Here is a 22,677-nt window from a genome sequence, read left to right as displayed (position 1 = left end):
TCAATGCACGCGTAACTTTTATTTTTTATTTTTATTTATTTATTTTATTAATTTATTTTTATTTATTTATATTATAATATTGGTTTACCTCCAGGAAGCCTGTAATCGTAGTTTAAAGTTCAGCGACGCCTCTACACCCTTAGCTGCTAATAATACGGTGCCCCCTTGTCGTTAACACAATTGTTTATTGTCATCAGTTTATCAGTTATCAGTCCTATTTCTTATATTACGTCCATGCCCATTATTATCAGAATCATAGGTATAAGCTTGGTATGAGAGTCTTAAATGTTGTTGCCATGTTGTTTATACCACAAAGTATGTCAAATATTTTGCTTGACGTTTTGAACAAAAGTCAAAACCACAGTGTGCTGTGTGAGTAATGTCAAAACTTATCGAAAAGTCAAAATCAAAATTGTGCCGTGTTACTCAGTCATTGGCGGTATTAAACTTAGCCATTTATGTGTATTGTGTTTAAGCAATGCTTTACTATAACTACTAGATAAATAAACTTAGAAATTTACTTACTTATTATAAAAAAATATGCATATGTTTCGTGTAACGTAATAATATTTTTCATATCAGGCCAGTTGCGTATAGCGCATAAAACGTAAAAACAATGAAGTCAGCCGGGTGTAGTATTTTTATAATAACAATATTAGCACATGTTTTTAATGGCATTGCAACTCCAGAAAAACAAAGAGAAGAAAAGAAATCAAAAGGCGTTACCACATTCGTGAGTGCGAAATGGGAAGCTACACCTATAGTTCTCGAGTTAGCTGAATACCTGTCTGGAGAGAGTGTAGACTTATTTTGGTCTTATGTTGATGGTATTAACTCTTTAAAATCTAGTCTCTATCTTTTGGGTAAGTGAAATAAACAATAATTGTCATAAAACATTCAGGTGTGTAATTCACTATCATAATATATTTAATAAGTGAAGACCTGTGTCGCTGTCCGTGGCCAAACATTTCATCTGCTCATGCTTTGAATGTAACAATAGAGAATAATATAATATACATAAGTATATCCTTATCTAAAAATCATGTTCATAAATCTTAACGAATTTTTTAAATTTTAACATAATACGTTTATAATAAAGTTTCTCATATAAGTGACTTTATGTGCATAGGAATAAATGTCGAAAATCTAAAAGTATGGGGAAAATTAAATTAATTTTTACACTGATTTATTTTATGGGAAAGAAGGTGAGTAATCTTTCGTCTATTGTAAGGCAAGTAGAATAAGTGCTTATTTTTGTTTTTCTCTGAGAATTTAAACAGAAAAAAAACAAACTGTCATTTTAGCAATAAACAAATGGGTCAGAACCCAAGCATGTAGTGGGAAAAATATTAAGATGTTATATTAATTGTTATTAGACATAATAAATGAGATAATTATATTTTAATAATATCATAATTTTTTCTTCAACATTTGATAGGTTTATATGCATGTGTTACATTTTGTGAAGTTTATTTCTATTGTAATAACAATAATGAAATATGAAAATTAGGATGTAATTATAATTCGTTACTCAATTAATTAAATTTATTTTACAGAAACAGACAAAGAGATTTATGATTCATGTATAGGTGTTGCAAGCACACTCCTGCCACCAGCACAATTGCGTATGGCTAAGCTTGCATTGTCTATGCACTTAAATTCACCAACAGTTAGAATGTTTGATGAAATTGCCAATCAAAATGGAGCAAAAGAAGTAGCCTGTGATGTATTTGTAGCAATTGCTTCAAGAAAAATCTGTGATAATGATGTATTACGAGATGTCCTCAAATCTATTGAGAAATATGAAGCTGTAAGTAAATAGGATAATTTTTCACATAAAATGATTCAAACATTAATATTTTATTTCATTTTTTCCATTATCCTTCACTTTTATTATAAATCTTTTTTGCATAAAACTCAATTGTTATATCAGCAATTATTTTCACTCATTATATAAAGTCAAAGCTTTTCTTGTTGATAAATAATGTGTAATTAGTTAAGTAATGATTAAATTTCGTAGTCCTTAAGTAATATTCTTTGTAAACATTTCAGAATGATCATAGATTGGAGACATACTTGTTAGATCACACATATCCAAGTAGTGATAACAGAACCATCACTGCAATCTTATATGGTGAACTTGGAATGTCAGAATTTTCAGTAAAGCATAAAATATTAGCAGCTTATGCTGATAAAGGAGTCATCAATTATGTTGTGAGATGGAATGTCAAGGTAAGACTTCTTGCACCTTGTAACTGTGACATATGTATAATCTGTATTTGTTAACTTTGCATAGAGGGTACATTGAAATATTTTGCAATCTGTACGCGCGCCCTTTGTGCCTCTCTCTCTTGGAAATAAAACATGGCACCATACAGTTCGTTTTACTATAACTCCCGAAATATCACATTGGCGACGAGGTTGAACAAAATCTACGCAATATTAAATCAAAGTGGTTTATACAATATGTCGATTGGTAAGATATCGGAATTTAATGTACATCAAGATGATTAGACTTTGTACGTGGAACGCTTAGAACAATATTTCATTGTAAATAAAATACCAGAAGATTCTAACATCTCTTGGAAATAAAACGTTCGTTCGGCACCGAACAGTTCGTTTTACTATAACTCCCGAAATATCACAGTAACCTGTAGGTACATATAATTTTTTCCAGAGAAGTGTAAAATTTTTCAGCCCTATATGCCCCTATGTGGGGCAGAGGGCGTCCACAGTCGCCGTTATCGCCTTTGTTCTTCGGCTACGCTCTCTTTTCCGGTTCCAGCCATGTCAACCCAATCGCTCTAGCTTGCGCCACCGCCGATAGTCGCTAGGATTGTCTAGGCCGTCCACGCATTCTTTTCACTTGTGGAGTCCATTCCAGGGCTTACCTGTGTATATGCGAGGCATTCCGTCAGAAAATGTGGCAGATCCATGTCCATTTACGGCGTAAGAGTTTCCAATAAAACGGCGTCTTGTGGCAGCATTCCAAAAGTTGTTCATTAGAGATATTCTCATGCCAGGAAATTCTGAATATTTGTCGGAGGCGTGGGTTGACAAAGACATGTTTTCTCTGCAAAATGTCTTTGGTGATTCTCCATGTTTCACTTCCATAGAAGAGGACACTTTTTTACCTTGGATTGAAATATTTTGAATTTCACTCATCATTTAGCATTTCTGACTGCCATATAAGTCGTCGTTGCGCGAAGGATGCCCTTGCTTTGGCGATTTTCGAAGTTATGTCCTTTTCAGTTCCTCCATTATCAGACGCGACACTGCCAAACTATGTTAATCAGGGTTGTAGTAGTTTGTGTTTTATTATGAGTAAAATTCTAGTAAAAGAAAAGAGGTGCCCTTCAATAAGTAAATATATTTGAATATCTTGTATTTTACATTTTTTTTCTATTCAAGCCAAGAGGTAAACCAAAACTCCGTTTGTCTGGATATGGAGTAGAATTGCAGTTAAAGAGCACAGAGTACAAAAGTCAGGATGATACCACTCCAAAAGAAAATGAAGGTGATACTCCAGTCCCATCAGAAGAAGAGGATGAGAATGATCCGCAAAATCAAATAGACGGATTTAATTTTGGAAGGCTGAAGTGAGTCAACATACAAGAAAATAAAATTGTATTGATGTTTCAAATTCTAAATACTATATTTATTTATATATGAACGTAACATTTTCAAGAACATAATTATTATGTATTGACTATTTTTATAAAATTTTCGATAAATTTAGGGCCCAACACCTTTTAAAGAAGTATATGTGTGTAACAGGAATCTGTTCCCGGCTCTTCGTACACCACTAGAAAGGTTCAGACGTCACCTGTCCGAGATGAGTGAAGAGTTAGAGCCCCTTAAAGTGTGGCAAATGCAGGCACTTAGTATGCAAGCTGCTGCTGCAGTTATTGATGCTCATGATGCAGGTGGTGATGAAGCCCTGCGAGTACTTACATCTATTGCACAGAACTTCCCTATGCAGGTAACTATATAACAATCACTTATCCAAATTGTTCTTTAAATAATATTTAAATATGCGTAAAAAATAGGACAATAATATATAAATAAAAGCATGTACTATACAAGCCAACTAAGACTAACACTGTCAAGATGTGGTACTCAGAAGCATGTTGTGAAGAAATTTTTGTTAAAAATTATAAAAATTTCTTCACAACATGCCAAATTATTCCGAGTCTTCTATGTCTATTACCACATTTAAACCCACTCTAAATTTTGTGGTAATAAATCCAAAAAAAAGCAGTCGAATTCAAAATCTCCTGCTTTTTTTGAAGTCGGTTAAAAAGCGCTTTGTAGAAAAAAATGATAAAAAAGAGTTTTATTTTTGACTTGTCATGTTTTTTTTTAAGTATTTTCCCACTTAAGAAAAATAATGAGCATTTTGGATATGAATACAAGACAAGCCAAGTATATGACGTCACAGAAATTAGTGCAACGACATTTTGCAGTGTAGTATTTTTGCGAGATATTTTAAAAGTCTATAATTAATTTTCATTTTTAAACTCTCCATATCAGAATTGAAAGAAATCAATTTTAAGCCCACTAAGTAACTGAAAAAGTATCTTGAAATCTTGTCAAATAGCCTATTTTTGTTAATTAATAATTGTATGATAATAAAATTTACATATGAATTTTAGACAAAATCTCTTATTCACGTGAATGTACCACGCTCTTTCCGTGACGAAGTGCTCTATAATCAAGACGTTTGGGCATCATCTCTGGGTTTGCGACCAGCAGAACCATTGCTTTTGGTTTCTGGAGCGCAATATGATGCTGAAGAGGTTGATATCATGGCGCTTTTGAATTCTTTGAGAGAAGATATTGGACCAATGAACACACTCCATGCTCTGGGTACTTATTTATAAGGATTACATGAAAAATTAAAAAACTTTTTTTTAAATATACATTTTTAAGTGTTTTATTTTTCATTTCACAATAATATTGATATCATTGTCTAATTGTTAATAGGCCTTTCAAAGAAATTAATAAATACACTAATGTCATTGGAGTTGGGTGAATCTTACACTTGGGAGGAGTATGGGTTGGACATAAGAGACTCTTCAATAACTTGGCTAAATGATCTCGAATCCGATGAACGCTACCGGCGTTGGCCTTCTTCCTTCATGGAGTTACTGAGGCCAACTTATCCTGGAATGTTGAGAAACCTAAGAAGGAACATTTATAATTATGTAAGTAATTGGTAAAATTAATAACAACATTTTGAATATATGTAACAATTTTTTTCATTTTATCATCAAATCATGAGAACTTTGAATATTAATGTTGATAACGAATTTAATGTTCTTTATAAATTGTAAGTACATACTTGGCTACAATTTTATTAATTATACGTCGAGATAATATATAATTAATGCTGGCCACAATTTTTATTTACTTTATAACAGCTCTGCATACATAAAATTATAGAAACAATGTAATAATCAAATACTAAATTGAAGCAACAAAAGTATAAACATATACATATTGATGTATCCTTTTTGGTGACAATCCAATAATATTATATTATACATTATTTCATTTTATTATTAACGTGCGAATGTATGCTTCCTATAATCTGAATTCACACTCATAGTACACAAAAATTGCAGGTAATAATAGTTGATCCAACTTCTGCATCATCTGCACCGCCATTAAAACTAGGCGAAACTTTATTAAAACACGCAACTCCGGTTCGTGTTGGTATCGTGTTAGCTCCCAACAACACGCCACTGGGCATCGCTGTACGAAGTGCTTTTAATTATGTCGCTCAAGATAGAAACTCTAATAAGGAAGCCTTTTATTTCCTAACTCAGGTATAAGTACTGAAGTTGTTTTTGTGTCTATAATACATCATGAATAAAAATATTTTTCACATTTCATAATTATGTCTTGTCTCTTAGTTACTTAATTCTCTACAAGATGAGGAGCTGAGTATAGAGCACTTAAAGAAACATTTGAAGAAATATACCAGTGCAAATGCTAATATCGATGAGATCACATCAGAGGATTCAGAGTATAATTTCGGTCACCAGCTTGCAGAGGAGTTTGTTTCTAAATTAGGCACTGAAAAGTTCCCTCAGGTTGGTTGTTGTGTGTTGAAGTATCCATATTTGTGTACTGCTTTATGTCATGTCACCATGATTTGATATTATATTGTTATTATTGTGACTTTAAAACCTTTCCAAATATACAACTCCCTGATAAAGTAGTAATTTAAAAATGCCTAAACTTAATTACTTAAATATTGTTTAGCTTGAAAACTCTCAATTATGTTATCGGAGAATTATATAAACGCTAATAAAATCGATTTGACACAAAAAATATTCAGATTGCATGCATGAATAAGGTCAAAGTGAATTTAAAAGAAAATTAGTTTTTAAATCAGTTAAAATTTATATCCTTAGGTTCTAGTGAACGGTGTGCCATTATGGGACGAAGGGCCGGTAGCTCTCACGTCATCAGTGGACAGTTTGGAAGAAGCTCTAGTTACGGCGCTCTCCAGGCACACGAGCCGCTTGCAGCGAGCGGTGTTCAGGGGTGACCTGGCCGATACGGACGACGCCGTGGATTATATTATGAAACAACCGCACATTATGCCCAGGTGGGACTTAGGAAATGCTTCTTGGTATTGGGAGGATAATGAGTTGATATTATCGATTCACATGGTTGTTTAGGTGTCTATGAGGTTTAGTGATACATTTTAATTGAAGAAAAGAATAATAATATAATCTATACTAACACTATAAAGTTGAAGAGTTTGTTTGTTTGAACACACTAATCTCAGGGACTACTGGTCCGATTTGAAAAATTATTTCAGTGTTAGATAGCCCATTTATCGACGAAGACTATAGGCTATATATGTACCACGAGCGAAGCCGGGGCGGACCGTTAGTGTAATTATATTTTCCGCCATGTTGCAATGAAAGTAAATTGAATGTCGCACAATCTTCTGCCGGATGCCAATAGTAGCTTGTCAATTCTTTTATTTGAGATAAGATTTAAATGATACATAATTATTTCAGATTAAATCGTCGTATTTTGGGCTCCGATCCCACGCAGTATTTAGATCTCTCTGGAATAGCATCTTCAACCGAGTTGTTCACGCAAGATAAAATACATAAAATTCTACATTTATCAGGTAAAGTATTAATGAATATATGTGTGTGAAGCAATCTTATGTGATTATTAACTTTTTTTTTTTCATGTCACAGTCGGCAATGGAGCTGGTGGGACGCCTGATGGTAAGCGCTACCACCGCCCATGAACATTTGTAGAGACGTAAAGTCGATTACAGACCTTACGCCTCTACAAATGGATTGCCGACTTTAAATTGGGAAGGGATTAAGAAAGGATTTGCAAGAGGAGTAAAGAAAAGGAGTGGGAAGGGGAAGGAAAAGGATATGGGCCTCCGGCTCCCCTACTCACCGAACGAAACACAGCAGAATGCTATTTCAAGCCGGTCTTCTGTGGGGGTGTGGTACTTCCCCAGTGCGAGCTGGCCCAATTCGTGCCGAAGCGTGGTCGACTACCACATATAAAACTTTTATGATTATGTGTTTAATTTCACAGGACGTGACGCTCTAGCTACTGCTTTACCCATATTAAAATACTTTGTGAAGTCTGAAAAAGCAGAAAAGATAACACAAACTGTTTGGATTATTGGTGACCTCAATGAAAAAGTATCTCGGGAACTACTTAAAAATGCCTTAACTTTCATGGTAATACTAAATTTTTTTAGGAAACTTTTTGATCATGTTATATATAATTTCTTATTAAAAGTGAACAAGGAAAAAGTTTTATTGATAAAAAATTATTAGTGTCATTTTAATGTAATATAATTTTAATAATATTTATATTGTGTGTTGTATTTTAGAGAGAATCTGGTGGAATAAGAGTAGCTTTCATTCCTAACGTTGATGGACAGTCTAATGTCGATCAATCATTGAATAAAGTGGTATTAGCTGCACTAGCTGTTCTTGAACCGGTAAAGGCAACTAAATATGTGGTTCAGTTACTTGAAGATGAGGGTTGCCATGCGAGACAAGACTGCAATATATTAGTAAGTTATTGTATTATTTAATTAAGCTTAAACATTTCTGTATGAATGAAATAATGTTTTATGTAATATGTATTAACCTAAAATTTACATTTATGAGATAGTTAAGTCAACAGGTTATATATTAATTGGAGCTCTGTATTTAAAGAGAAGTTAACTCGCAGATTGTTATTGTTCAGAAAATGCAATGTATTATTCTACACAATATACCACTATCTTACAAGCAATTAGTAATTCATTTTCAAACAATACAGTCGGCACCCTATATAGTATACTCTCTTTTTACATATTAAGAACAACACGTTCGAATTTCCAGCCAGAACTAGTGGGTGCTCTGAACCAACACGAGTGGGTACTAAAGGCGGCGCGTGTGCTGTGCGCCCGCAGTCTGCGGCTGCGGGCCGGCGCGCGCGCACTCGTGCACAATGCGCGGCACATCGGCCCGCTGGCTGCGGACGAACAGGTCTCGCTCGAGGACTTTGTGTTGCTGGAGAGGTACGTTATTTTGTGAGGATGTGAATCGAGGAAATATAAAATACTGCGCAGAAACGTGCAATTTGGCTAACATTCAATATTGTTTATATTATGTAAATTTTTATGATATTGCGATTGCTTATATAAATGAAATTACATATCATTTGTGTTATATGCTACATTTGAAATGAACTTAATGATTGGTTTTTCATTGTTTAGATACAGCAATCAAGTTTATGGCGAAAAATTGTCGGAAGTGTTTAAGAAGAAAAAGGTATCAACAAATGGAGTGTTAGACGAAGAAGATGATGGTAATTGTATTTTTAATAACACATACACTTAATAATAAATACACTTATGTAATTCATAATACATACACTTGAAAAACAACTCTCCTAACGAAGTTCGGTAATAAATGAATTTTCAGTTAATTTCGTAACATTTCTGTCATTACAAAGCCAATGAAGACAAATTTTACATATTGAAACATTTAGTATAAATACATATCAACAGATACTGACTCCGTAGAGGTAACAACAGACATATACCTCAAAGTGATATCGGTGCTAGCGTCGCGCAGTTCTCGCGTTAGGACACCGCTCCCGGCGGGCTTGAGGACTGAACACTCATTGGTTGAGTTGCCACCCGTTTATGCAGATGAAGCAGCAATCGAGGTATTAAAATTAATAAATATTATTTGATTGAATATGGTTACCTCACTCACCGTACGAAACACAGTGACATGCTACTTTTTCACGGTTTTTTGCTGGGGTGTTGCACTTAACCGGTGCGAGCTGGCCCAATTCGTGCCGAAACGTGCTCGACTCCCACAGTAAATAAGTAAATAAGGAATATATACCAGTGGTGATAAGTTTTGACACAAAAAAAATATAGTACTATGGAACCAAGCCAAGAAGTAGGCCGTAGATGGCTCAATTAGTACACAGTTTTTATGGGAAGCGCACGACGAATGTCTTATTACCCATTATATCTAATTCTATACCACCATATATTTCGAAGGATTTTAATAACAAAAACAACAAAAGAATGTTAAAATATATTTTCATATTAATATAAAATGTGGAAGTAGTTTCTACTTTTGACACCATGTATATATATGTATATCTATTATATACTACCATTAGATTTGCCTGACACCAACTTGAAATAGATGAGTGGGTAGCGCCTATAGTATATAGAGTTAAAAAATCATTTAATTAAAAATTTTATGTAATTAATAGCCTTGTATAATATTTATATATTCACAAATTTAGAAATTTTAAATAAATCTTTTTCTAATACAGATTGTAGCAGTAGTAGATCCAGCGTCGAATGCTGCGCAACGACTCGCTCCATTGTTGTTGGTGTTGCGGAAAGTTGTCAACTGTAGAATCAAGTTGTTCCTCAACCCACAAGACAAAAACTCGGATATGCCGCTTAAAAGGTATGTGTTAATTGTAATGTCAAAAAAATCTTTGTATTTTAATATCAACAACTGTATTTAACTACTTATTTTCAGCTATCAGATTTCTTCTATTCTTTCAGTTTTATGTGCCCAAGGGAGTGTTCCTAATTATTAAAAAAATGTCATTTATTATGTATTTGAATACTACATATAAAACTAAAAATTTATTTCGACAAAGGCCGCGTTGCATTGAAAAAAAAACAATAATTTGCTTTAGCCTTTACTAATGTATGTTTATCGAAGGAATAAGACCTATGTTTAGAATTTTGATGAATGCTTTATCAATCATGCCACGAATCAACACATCACTAGAAAGCATAAAATGCTTTTCCCGTGAATTTATAAAAATGACGTTTTGGTTAACCAATAAATCGGTAAATTTGTTTTATAACCACGAATTAATGAATAATAATAATAATAATATCAAACCCTACAGTTTCTACCGCTACGTGTTGGAACCGGAATTGCAATTCACGTCATCAGGCGCCAGCACGGGGGGCGCGATAGCCCGCTTCAGCCGCCTGCCTCACGCGCCTCTACTGTCTATGGAGCTAAGGACGCCGCCCAACTGGCTCGTAGAGTGCGTTAAGTCCGTCTATGACTTGGATAACATACGTTTGGCCGATGTTGATTCGTTGGTGCATAGGTGAGTTTGTTAAAGAACTTATACAGTGGTATATGATATATTTTTAGTATTTAGTATGGAATTTATTGCGAGTGTTTGCATGTAAGTTATTTGACAAAATTTTTAGTGTGATATATTGTTTGTAGATGTGCATGCTTTATAAAAAGTTTTATAAATATTATTGTATGTAGGGGAAAAAAGTAACAATTTTAAATATGCTCTCTTCATTGAAATATATCAGTGGTTTATTTTATAGTACTTGAGATTAGATTTAATACATAATCTGTTTTGAACTACATACAGAAATTTTTTGAGTTGTACAAGTATTATTCTTTTTCAGTGAATTTGAGTTGGAATATTTATTACTGGAAGGTCACGCATGGGACAGCACACTAGGCACACCACCCCGTGGTCTGCAGCTAATTCTCGGCAGTAGAGATAATCCAGAAATTATGGACACCATAGTGATGGCTAACCTGGGATACTTTCAGCTTAAGGCCAATCCTGGGGCTTGGATATTGAGGCTGAGACCTGGCCGTTCGGAGGAAATTTATGAAATTGTTGGGTAAGAAATTTTTTTTGACTATTATTAGTCTGAAAATTTAATAAAATTGTAGTTATCATCTAAATGTTTTTAAAATAACCACTTCCGATTGTTTTTGTATATATGCATAATTTCTCAAGTTATATATATATAAAGAGAAAGGAAAATTTTACTATTTTTATACACAGGCATGATAACACAGACACACCAGCCGGTAGCCCCGATATACAGGTGCTGATGAGTTCTTTCCGAAGCCACGTGATCAAGCTACGTGTCAGCAAAAAACAGGACAAGCAGCATCTAGATCTGCTTGCCGAGAGCGACGATAAAAACTCGGGAGGCATTTGGAACTCTATAGCAAGGTTTGTACCTGTTTATATAGCAAGGCTAAACTAACTAATTAATGTCAAAACGACAAACTTCTGTATCTGTATCTGTATTTTATATATCATACCTACGTTTTTTTTACGTAATTTCAAAAGTAGTTATTTCATTGTAATAAATAATAATATTTCAAGGTATTTGGTAATAGTTAAGAGTGTTTACATTCTTATTTCATCTTTGTGGTTTTACTATAGTCAACTGACTCCTTTTTACGCCCCACTATTTACGACCAAAATTTATTATACTTTACTGCTATTGCTTTACTTATATTTTACTGCCATAACAAAATAATTATAAAAATTGTATATTGGAAATAGTTCATTTGGTGGTGGCGAAGAGCAAGAGGCGCAAGACGAGACGATAAACGTATTCTCAGTGGCCTCGGGACACCTGTACGAGCGGTTCCTGCGCATCATGATGTTGTCCGTATTGAAAAATACCAAATCACCTGTGAAGTTCTGGTTCTTGAAGAATTACCTCAGTCCGTCGCTGAAGGTGAGAAAATTAGTTTTATATTATTTACGATTACTTTATAATCCTACTAATATTATAAATGCGAAAGTTTGTAAGTATGTGTGTGTTTGTTGCTCTTTCACGAAAAAACTACTGAACCGATTTCAATGAAATTTACGTAGACTGCTGGACAACTGGAATAACATATAGGCAACTTTTGATCCCGATATTCGTACGGGATACGGACTTACTCGGGTGAAACCGCGGGGCTCAGCTAGTTTATCTATAGTTTTGTAATTCTTTTCATGTAGTATGACAAATAAATTGAAATTAGAATACATATGCCATCGTATTCGATGTCATATGTATTCTAATTTTGATAGTCGAAAATATGGATTAACTACAGGTAATTCTCACCATATCCCTTACCATTAAATATTTTACGAGAAACGGACGTAACGTCCACGATCCAATACGGGCTACGGCCTTTCCCGATGTCCATTAAAATAAATAATTGAAACACGTAATACGTGTGATATAAGGGGCTTAAAGTAATATAAAGGTAATATCGTAGGACATTCTGCCATACATGGCGGAAGAGTACGGTTTCTCGTACGAGCTGGTGCAGTACGTGTGGCCGCGCTGGCTGCAGCGGCAGCGCGACCGCCAGCGCACCATCTGGGGGTACAAGATACTGTTCCTCGACGTGCTGTTCCCGCTGCACGTCAAGAAGATCATCTTCGTCGATGCTGATCAGGTGACACATGGCTTTTTTTTGTGTATTTGAAACATTTGTTTAGTTTTTCTGGACATTAACACAAGCTTAGTAAATAATGTTAATTGTTTTAACTATAGTTTTAATTATTTTTAACAATGGCCAGTGAGAGAATTATCCTCAATTATTAAAATGTTAATAATAATCATTCATAACTTCATAAATGCAATGGTTTTGCTTTAATTATGCCCTAAAATATTTTGGAATATTTATAGATTGTGAGGGCGGACCTTAAAGAACTAGTAGATTTGGATCTGGGAGGTGCTCCGTATGGTTACACTCCATTCTGCGATAGTAGAAAAGAGATGGAGGGTTTCAGGTAATTAATACGAATTGATAATATTTTTGATAAAAAAGTTATTACAATTATATTGTATATATCTTTCATGTTCTATTGTTGGATGTATATTTTTATATTATTTTGTATAATTTTTGGAAGGAATCAGTAATAATGTGGTTGATACTATGGTAACGAAAGCACCCATTCATTAATTAAATACTAAAGGTTACAAAAATTTAAGTAGTCATAAATGTTGCCACTAATGCACTGTGGGTACACACTCTGCCATTTAAAAGAAGCGATATTATCGCTTATTTTTTGTTACACTCAAACTTGTTTTTACTAAGTTGCATGGTAATTTACTCTCGATATCGTGAAACTAGTTTATTGACATAATAGCACGATGATAACATTGTCGCGAAGGTTCTGGAAGCAGGGTTACTGGCGCAACCACCTGCAGGGGCGCAGCTACCACATCAGTGCGCTGTACGTGGTGGACCTAAAGCGGTTCCGGCGCATCGCGGCCGGCGACCGCCTGCGCGGGCAGTATCAGGCCCTCAGCCAGGACCCCAACAGTCTCTCCAATTTGGGTAGCTATCGCGTTACTGTGATGCGTGCGGGCGTGCGTGTGTGTGTGCGTGCGTGCGTGCGTGCGTGCCTGTGTGTGTGTGTGTGTGTGTGCATGCGTGTGCTTCTTTATTATTCTGTCACAACAGACAACACTATTTGTTTTCGACTATTGTCCGTAAACTGACAGTTTATTTTACAAACTTGTAATAGAAGTAAAAAGAGTTAAGCAGTAATAAATAACCTTTGCCTTTATAGCAATTACGTAGATTCCAAATAAATGCTTTTATAAATAATAAATAAGTGAAGGGAAAAAGGTCTCCACTCTCGAACGAAACATAGTAGTTTTTATTTGACACTGATCTTCTTTGGGGGTGTGATACCTTCCTTGTTGTGAGCTGGCCCAATTCGTGCCGAAGCGTGCTCGACATTCAGAATGATGCTTGACGTTATAAAGGAATATACATGCATATATTTGAGAACTACCTATTTATTGAACGATTCATATGAAGATAACATGGTAACTTTGAACCGACACAAAAAGCATTTGTTCTTGGTTGAAAAAGCACATGTAAATTGTTAGAGCCTTCATCAATCAGCTGTATCCTTCAACTTCTAACTTTTTTCTTTGTATATGTTATTTTCATTAATATTGATGGATAACAGTATACTTATTTTATCACCACAGACCAAGACTTACCAAACAACATGATACATCAAGTAGCTATCAAATCATTGCCTCAGGAGTGGCTGTGGTGTGAGACATGGTGTGACGATAGCTCAAAGCAGTATGCTAAAACTATAGATCTCGTAAGTAACACTTCTTTTTTATTAAAATTTGCGATTACACAACAGAAGATTTTTCGTGTTTTTGAGACTTTGAATTATTTTTAATTAAGTTTCTCTCTAAAAATTGTGCTGTTAACTTGTGTGTAAACTCAGTAAGCCATGTACTCCACGTACTTTAAGTTTATTCATTGATATAAATTACAAAGAGCATAGGCCCAAACTATGAACCTTTCGGGACTCCAATCTGATTCGAGCCGCTATTGCAGTGCAACAACCCAATGACGAAAGAAGCGAAGCTGTCGGCGGCCATGCGCATCGTGCCCGAGTGGCGCGAGTACGACGGCGAGCTGCGGGCGCTGCAGGCTAGAGTTCGCAGAGGGCTTTACCAGAGGAATGACTCTGACCAGGTATGCCCTTATTATTTTTTTGTTACAATTATATATTTATGTCTCTTTCATGTGTGCAGTTCTTTTTTTATTTTTTTCTTATTGTTTATTACTCTTTATTGTCGCCTGTCTGCATCACCTTCATCTTCATCACTATCCTTTGATCAATTTTTTCCCATATTCTCATATGATAGTATAACATGATGATTTATGCCTTTAGACTTCTTATCAATCTGTTTAAACTTTTTTAGCTTGGAATGCAAATAAATGAATTCAATATTCAGTTTTTTTTTGTTATCGTATCATTACCAACAGCCGCCCAAATTTGTTTCAACTGCAAAGCTGGTCCAATCCTGTGTGGATTGCACACAGGTGTCCATTGAGAGTCCACCATAAAGGCCAAGTGCTGATGCCATCTCACCAATATGCCATCCTCACGATGTTTCGTTCCTTTTTGATGTGGTGATGCAATAATGTGCAGATAAATTGAAAAATAAATTTATTTCTTGTACGCTCGTCCAGTCTGTTATTCCTAATCGCCTATCATATAAATTAATTTTATTTTTACCTTGCAGGAGATCGAACATAATCACCCAGAGGAAATACCAGTTAAAGAAAGTGATCTTCGTAAGTAGTAAATAACCGCCGTTTTACAAATCATTTGAAAAAGAAAAAAAAGGCCTTATTAATTGATATTTATTTCTTTTTTTCAGGTCAAGAAAAACAACATACAGAGTTATGATGATATAAATAAATAAATGAATTTAGAATTTTTGTTATTCCAATTACCATAAGGCTGTCTGTGGGAGTGAAAGATGTGTGTTATGCTGTTCTCTGTATAAAGTTCTCCATTTATTGTTTTGTAGTATATTATTTTGAAAAGTACTGAGATTGTATTTTGCTATTTTTTTTACATTTTTCATAATAATTGTTCATAGAAATCATACATTATCAACAATGTAATGGACCAAAAGAATTATTATGATTTATGCCTTGCATCCGTAATTGTAACTTAAGTGCAAATGTGATTTTAGGCGATAAGTGGAATTTATTTAGTTGCAGTTAAATTTTTTTTTTTTCAAAATTGTATGAGCCATATTCCCTTGATTCAGCGACAAGTAAATGTTTTATCCAAATTGAGTAGCATCTCATGAATGTATTTGTATGTTTGGTTTAAGCCGAAACCCTTTCACTCTTTGTAACTGAGAACTAAAAACGTGAATGAAAAACCACGTTCACAATTTGCAGTGAATAAAACTTCAGAAAATATTTTTGTTTTTATTTACCTCCGCTGTTCCAGGTATTTTGTTAAATGAAACCACCACTTCATCTAAGTACGAATTTATTTACAGTCGAGACGACAAAGGGAAATAATTTATTTCTAATATCGTTGTCTCCTAATTCATACAACATTTAAGATCATGATTTTTAAAACTTTATTTACAAGTTAAATGGCTTAAATTTGTGCGGAAATACATGCATAATATCTATCACACCTACGTCTAAACTACAAACATTTATTGTCGTACAGAATAGTCTAATATCTATGCTAAATAATTAAAAGTGAATATTATAAGTACAACATCGATTTATATGTTAAATAAATAAATACATTACATTAGAATAATTTCTACAAGCTTTCACATAAGATTTTATAAACTACGAAATTATACATCAATTCCAAAAAAATGACTAGTACATTATTGTACGCAAAGGAATTTCTTTGGTGGCACTACTAAAAGATTTATTTTGTAATAGTTCTTAAAAGAAAGACATTGTAAATGTTTTATTTAGAGAGAGAGGCTTGAAGTCGTCATTCAGTAAGTTATAGATTCGATATAGCTTTTTTGAAATCAGATAAAGATATGTAGTAGGTATACTACGTACGCAGGATTATATGGCTCGATTGCTTGTAAAACCAAAACGGTACGTATTGAAACCAAACTGAAACTATTTAGGACATCGGCAAGTAGATATCTAGCTTCGGATCTATACGATTCTGTTTAGGAAGACCGTCTTATGTCTGATAGAAGCTGACTGTATGGAAATATCAAAGCAAATAACATAGGTGTTACAAGAGGTATACGTTGAGTGCTGATATGAAGAATCCACACATTTTCATAATGGAACTCTTCGAATATTATGTATTGCTTTAAAGCCATATCTAAAATTAAAATATAAAATATGCTTCACAATTCTGATATAGTCCATTAAAGGTCTGTGTCAATTTGTAAGCTCAAAATAACATAACAATTTTAATAATAAAATATGTATTAAGCACACAGTCGGCCGAGTATTAACACATCAAACGGCACCACTATTATCGAATCGGCGCTTCACAAAATGACGTGTCAGTGGATTTAGCACGGATGTGGCATGCGAAAGCGGTCAGTTGCAGTAATGTTCCTCGCTGGTGACGCGGCAGAGCTGGCAGTCGACGCGGCAGCACCAGTGGTAGCGGCAGCGGCAGCGCTCCAGCCGCGAGTGGCGCAGCGCGCGCCGCCCGCGCCCGCAGCACAGCCGCCCGCACCCGCCCGCCGCGTTGCCCAGGCTTGCGTTGCATTTTCTAAGACAATTCATTCTATTTAACTATCTTCTTGAGTATTACTTATAATACGTCTCCTCATTTATGTATCATAGATTTTATTCAATAGAACAACTTTTTTTTACTCTAAACTAGTATGTATATAATACTACCCGACCTTCGTAACGCCTTAGAAAAGATGCTGACACATTTTTTCATATTTTTTTTACCATTTTTACCTTCCTTGGACTATTATTTACTATTATTATAAATTCTTTTAAGTTGACATAGAGGTTTTATGATTTGATTTTATGACTACAAGATACACGTTTGCAGATAATGTAAGAAGTACATGTCCATAGTATCTTTTTATCATATCAAATGATGATAAGTTATGATTAACACAATTTTTGTCACAAATATGTCCCACTAACCTGCCATGGGTCCCAAGCGATCCGGCAGCGGGGTCCGGCTCGCAATAGTCCGGGCTGGGCGTGACGTATCGCAGGCGCGGCTTGGGCCTGGCGGCGCGGCGGCGCGCTCGCAGCGGGCCCGCGCGCGCCGCCTCGCGGGCCAGCTCGGCCGCGGCGCGCTGCAGCGGGGCCAGCGAGCGCCAGCACGTGCGCACCGAGCATGAGCCTGACACGCCGTGGCATGTGCATTTTGTTCGCATGCCGTTAGATATTACCTGTAAGTACAATCAATTTTGTTTCTCGAAAACAAGCAAATGTTCCAGAAAACAAACAATAACAACAACTTTATAATATCATAGAAGAGTTGTAGTTTATTAGATAGATTAATATGTTATTGTAACTATGTATCCCAACCCCAATAACTGAGTTATTGCAGTTATCTTCTTTTTTTTCTTGCAATGTAATGTGTATCTATAAGGTCTGTATCTTATAGGGTCCAGCATAAGAATATTGTCACTTATGTTTATTATTTTCGCAATGTCGAATGTTCGGTCTGTTTATCAATTGATTCATTTATTTATAATATAAATAAATCTATTGATTATTCACAATGATTTATAACTGTTAGGAATTAGTGCTTAGTGATAATTCAATGCAGGAATATTTTCTCTTTTTATAATTTACGTACTTTTCTACCGAAGCGACCGTTCATCAAGTTTGCAGAAGCTATAAGCGGACGTAAACGTTCGAGCCGTGTTTGTAAATCCACTTGAGGGTCAAAGCGAGGGTCGTCCGCAGCCATACGATATTCTATGTTGCGATGTTTGAAGCCTCTGTCGTCGTACTCGTATCTATAATGATATATTATACTAAGTTTTTCACATTTCACATTAATAACTTTAATCATTAGGAAATGTTAATAATAATTAAACCGTATCATTCTTATGCCTAAACTTCTTTCAAAGTATGTAATTAATAAAAAAATCTTATATTGTATTTAAATTCTTAAGTCCGAATTAAATGAACTGTCAAAGTTAGACAGTTGAAAACTTTTAACGAATTTCTGTCTAACGCTAAAACAATAAATAATATAAATACTGGATTAAGTAACCTTTGGCACGGTCATAAATTGGATGGCTGTTTTTATTTGCTCTTTAGCTTATCTATGCAAAACGCGAGTCGCGAGTTAATTCGCTCTTTATACCACCCCGACCTATTTTAACGTACCGTTCTCTGAATCGTTTCCTTGTAGGTCTCCCGCGTCGAGGAGATCTTGGCAATCGCTTGCGACCGCGTCGACCCTTTTTTCTTGGAGTCGCTGTGGTAGTATTTGGCGAAGCAGGTTGATCATCGACCAATATAACAACTGGCGGTGCCGTTGTTGGAATCGGTGGTGTAGTTGGCTCATGTATCGTAGTTGGTTTATCCATTGTAGTAGTTTCAAGATCGAAGTCCTCTTCTGTATTACCATCTCGGATATCAATTTCATGAGCATCCAAGAATTGTTTTGCGAATCTGATAAAATATGCGAACGTCAACAAGGAATTAATACATGTTTTCAAGAATAAAGTATTAAATCTCTCCATAACTTCGACATACATATTATATACAAGCCTATAGTCTCTATTAAAGAGGTAAGTAAATATGATGAATGTACGTCTAGAGCAGTTTTCCAACACACACTATTCAAATGTTCTAATGACCTTTATTACAAACTACGATCTCGATGTCACGTTTTAAATTCGTGTCTATGTCTCCAATTGACCTTAAAAAAGTACCTTTCGGCCCACTGAAAGTTATCCCCGCAGCCGCCCCACTTGAAGCGGGCGTGCGGCTCGGGTGGCGCGGCCTGGCGCGGAGGGCGCGGGGGTGCGCGGGGTGGCGCGGCGCACGAGCACGCGGCCAGCGCGCCGGACGCACACGCCCGCGCCACTGTCCAAGACAGTGCGGCTGCCGACATCGCGTACACGTATGCTTGCTCGCGTGTGCCTTATATAATTCATATAAATTGTAATAGATATTATGAAAAATTAATAATAATAGAATATGAATAAAAACTGAAAAGAGAAGGGTTAACAAGTTCTATAATTTCGGTAAATTTACAAATAATTCAACATTTGTAGTCGTAAAATCTACTATGCTTACAATAATCAATCTGAAAAGCTTCATCTTATATTTAAAATCTATACCATCTAATATTAAGTTTTAAATATGCTGTATAATGAAAAATAATTATAGAATGGAATATATTTTATGCTATATTTTATAGTAACGAGCTATAATTTACCCAATTGTACCATATGTTATAGAAAAATAATATTCTCTAGATATTTATCATCTTTATCATCCGTATTTACCATATAACAACCGCTTTGTCTCTATGTCTCTTTACCAGTATGTACAATAAAGATTATTGATTCATTCATTCTTTCATCTTTTATTTTATTAAACAAATTGATAACAATGTTTTCTAGAAACTGAAACCTTACAACTGTGCCTACTTAGCAAAGAGGCAGTAGGAACAATAATCATTATTGCGAAATGTTGGCACTCTCTACCTCAATTTTCCGTAGAGGCGTACTTTCAAAGTATTGCTTCATTGTTTTGTTTAATTATTTCCTTTGTAAATAAGAAGTAAAAGCACCTCCTTGATACAGTGAATAACGCAGTAGTATGGAAACTGGATTCGATTCCCGGTCCCCACTCACAAAAAATATCTCGGTCTGACTTGATACAGAGGGCTAATCATTCATCCATCATTAGTAGGTCACTACTTATCTACAAAGAATATCGAAAAAAATGTTAAATACATCTGCCCCGTGCCCCACAATGGGACGCGGGACTTCGCACTTTTTAATTAAATGCGTTTCTATTAATTAGTTGCGATAACATTGTGATAGCATCGGCACGTCTGTACAACAGTACAATAGTGTAGACCGGCTTATCAATGTGCATCGCATCGCGATTCCCGCGTGACTTCACCCCGTATTCGTATAGCAGGACCTCCCCAGACCTCCTTCCCCGGCCTACACGCTTGATTCATGCGTGTAATTAAATCTTTTGTCCGACTTACTATACCTCGACCCTGTTCTGGGTGAACTATCAAATCATCGATATCCTTTTCAATTTAAGCAGCTAAGATAGCGTATTGGGATAATCGAAATGTCAATAAAGATTTGAAGATTGATGAACGTCGTCCAAATCCCTTGTTTAAAAGTGATGAAGATGCCAATCCATTTTCATGTTCATAATTAAAATTATTCCTTAAAATTATATGACTTCTGTCGCATAAGTACCTAATTAGCGTTTGTGAAAAGTTATCCGTCGCGCTGTCCTTCTGTGGCTCATAAAAGTTTTAATTAAAATGTATTAGGCTTAAAAAATAGATTCGTACGTAGTTTCATTTGAAGGATAATTTCATTTAATAAGTTAAATTGCATGGCGCATGCAGTTGCTCTGGCTACCAAAATAATGCATCGTATTTCGTAAAAGTACAATCATGTAGTCGGTATCCGGCATGGTTCGCTGCCAACGATACAATGTCGCAGAACACGCAAAAACTAGAAAACATAGCTGTTTGTCGATTTTTCTTTTTTTCTAAATTTCAGGTCGACGTTTTATTATTTCTTCCGATCTTACTATCTGAGACTATTGCAAAACAACAAACATTTTAAAATATACCATTCATATTTATTATTTCAAATAGTTCGGTACTCAGCTATAGCGTTACTACGTACTGCTACCACGCGATGTTGTGGACTGTAATTTGTCAAAAAAGATCAATAGAATGACACGGAAACGATACAAAAGCAATTATTTATGGTATAGCTAATATTCGTCATAGCACGAAAAATACATTTCAAGCAATTTTCACTCGTATTCCTTTTACTCTACCGCTCTTTGATGCAATTTGAATATTCGCAATCCGTAGAGCAGTGTTATTTTATATTTGAATGTACGTAAGGAGTTATGTCACGACACGATTTAAGATATTGAGGATTATGCCGGAATAAGTTTCATGACACGCAACGAATATACATAATCGAATCAAAACAAAACACGTAGCTCTAATGAATTTAAGTTAGTTGAAATACTTACAAAATGCTCGGATGTAGCTTCTTAATGTAATGTTAGAAGTTAATTATCCGAAAAGTAATAAATAAGCGCATTCACTAAATGATAATAGAATGTTTAATGTAGAACCGAGACAACGGGTAAAGAAAGGGCGCTGCGATGTCGTTACGCTAGCCGCACTCGCACAATGTCCGCCGTTGATTTAAAAGACTCTGTAAACTTGCCTTTCTTATCTATCATGATTGTCGGAAGTTCTCGCCGACACAGAACGGATTCACCGGTACACTGCACTCGTGAAGAAACTTTAATGAAATGGAATTGATACAGACCGACGAAGTGCAGACTTTCCTAATTTGATTAAACTTACATGCTCGCAAAGGCATTTCCACTTTTCTATTAGGCTAATTGGAAACAGTATTTCTTTTATTTTAAGCTATCGGTAGTTGGTACCCGAGTTATTCATAATACATAGAAATAATGCATATACATTTTCATATTATATATTAACAATGCATTTTTAATGGTATACATATTTCTGTCCTAAAAGTTGTTGTACCGAAGTCATCTTATCCTTGTCATTAATTACTTCTCTTTTCTTATTTACTTCATCTTTTACAAATCGTCAAATCAAAATTGTGAGCCTACTAAAAGTTATCATCTTATTACTTTTATTTTCTATGTCGATTTTAACGAAAGTTCCATTAGCATATAGTTGAAGTTGTAACTCCTTACTACTGACTTGGCTACTGTCAGGGCTCATATTATTTTAGAAAAGATTCACCTGTAGTAATCAAGTCATATTCAGATAACGTGTGACCGTATACAGTTGTAAAACGTTTCCGTGAATTTG

General features: G+C 35.1%; 2 protein-coding genes across 2 annotated transcripts in view; one reads left to right on the top strand and one right to left on the bottom strand.

The window, feature by feature from the left end:
- The first annotated feature begins 376 nt into the window (after positions 1-376).
- LOC119829953 (UDP-glucose:glycoprotein glucosyltransferase) lies at positions 377-16,085 on the top strand. The gene is made up of 28 exons (XM_038352698.1): positions 377-863; positions 1,557-1,810; positions 2,053-2,232; positions 3,412-3,599; positions 3,778-3,982; positions 4,656-4,869; positions 4,987-5,207; positions 5,628-5,831; positions 5,919-6,098; positions 6,423-6,619; positions 7,041-7,156; positions 7,588-7,736; positions 7,892-8,077; positions 8,391-8,569; positions 8,768-8,859; positions 9,062-9,222; positions 9,853-9,992; positions 10,450-10,659; positions 10,979-11,203; positions 11,371-11,544; positions 11,884-12,061; positions 12,594-12,776; positions 13,010-13,113; positions 13,498-13,664; positions 14,330-14,451; positions 14,697-14,837; positions 15,392-15,443; positions 15,530-16,085. Exons 1-28 carry the CDS (start codon positions 617-619, stop codon positions 15,556-15,558), a joined length of 4,698 nt encoding a protein of 1,565 aa, XP_038208626.1. The 5' UTR covers positions 377-616; the 3' UTR covers positions 15,559-16,085.
- Positions 16,086-16,150: 65 nt separating this feature from the next.
- LOC119830465 (protein Wnt-11-like) overlaps positions 16,151-22,677 on the bottom strand; it is an 18,125-nt gene continuing 11,598 nt past the window's right edge. Inside the window, exons 3-7 of the mRNA XM_038353495.1 lie at positions 19,532-19,742; positions 18,981-19,268; positions 18,442-18,604; positions 17,775-18,028; positions 16,151-17,382 (exon numbers count right to left, since the gene is read on the bottom strand). Coding sequence (XP_038209423.1) covers positions 17,205-17,382; positions 17,775-18,028; positions 18,442-18,604; positions 18,981-19,268; positions 19,532-19,742 — 1,094 coding nt within the window. The 3' untranslated portion in view covers positions 16,151-17,204. The remainder of the gene's footprint in view (positions 17,383-17,774; positions 18,029-18,441; positions 18,605-18,980; positions 19,269-19,531; positions 19,743-22,677) is intronic.

This window comes from Zerene cesonia, chromosome 11 (genome assembly GCF_012273895.1).
Source record: "Zerene cesonia ecotype Mississippi chromosome 11, Zerene_cesonia_1.1, whole genome shotgun sequence".
Classification (NCBI taxonomy): domain Eukaryota; kingdom Metazoa; phylum Arthropoda; class Insecta; order Lepidoptera; family Pieridae; genus Zerene; species Zerene cesonia.
Note: the sequence above shows the minus strand (reverse complement) of the source record. Positions and strands in the feature narration are given on the sequence as shown.

Coding starts and splice junctions, on each gene's coding strand:
- LOC119829953 (XM_038352698.1), top strand. CDS start 617: ATGAAGTCAGCCGGGTGTAGTATTTTTATAATAACAATATTAGCACAT. Junction 7,737..7,891: donor AAAATGCCTTAACTTTCATG/GTAATACTAAAT, acceptor GTTGTATTTTAG/AGAGAATCTGGTGGAATAAG. Junction 12,062..12,593: donor ACCTCAGTCCGTCGCTGAAG/GTGAGAAAATTA, acceptor GTAATATCGTAG/GACATTCTGCCATACATGGC.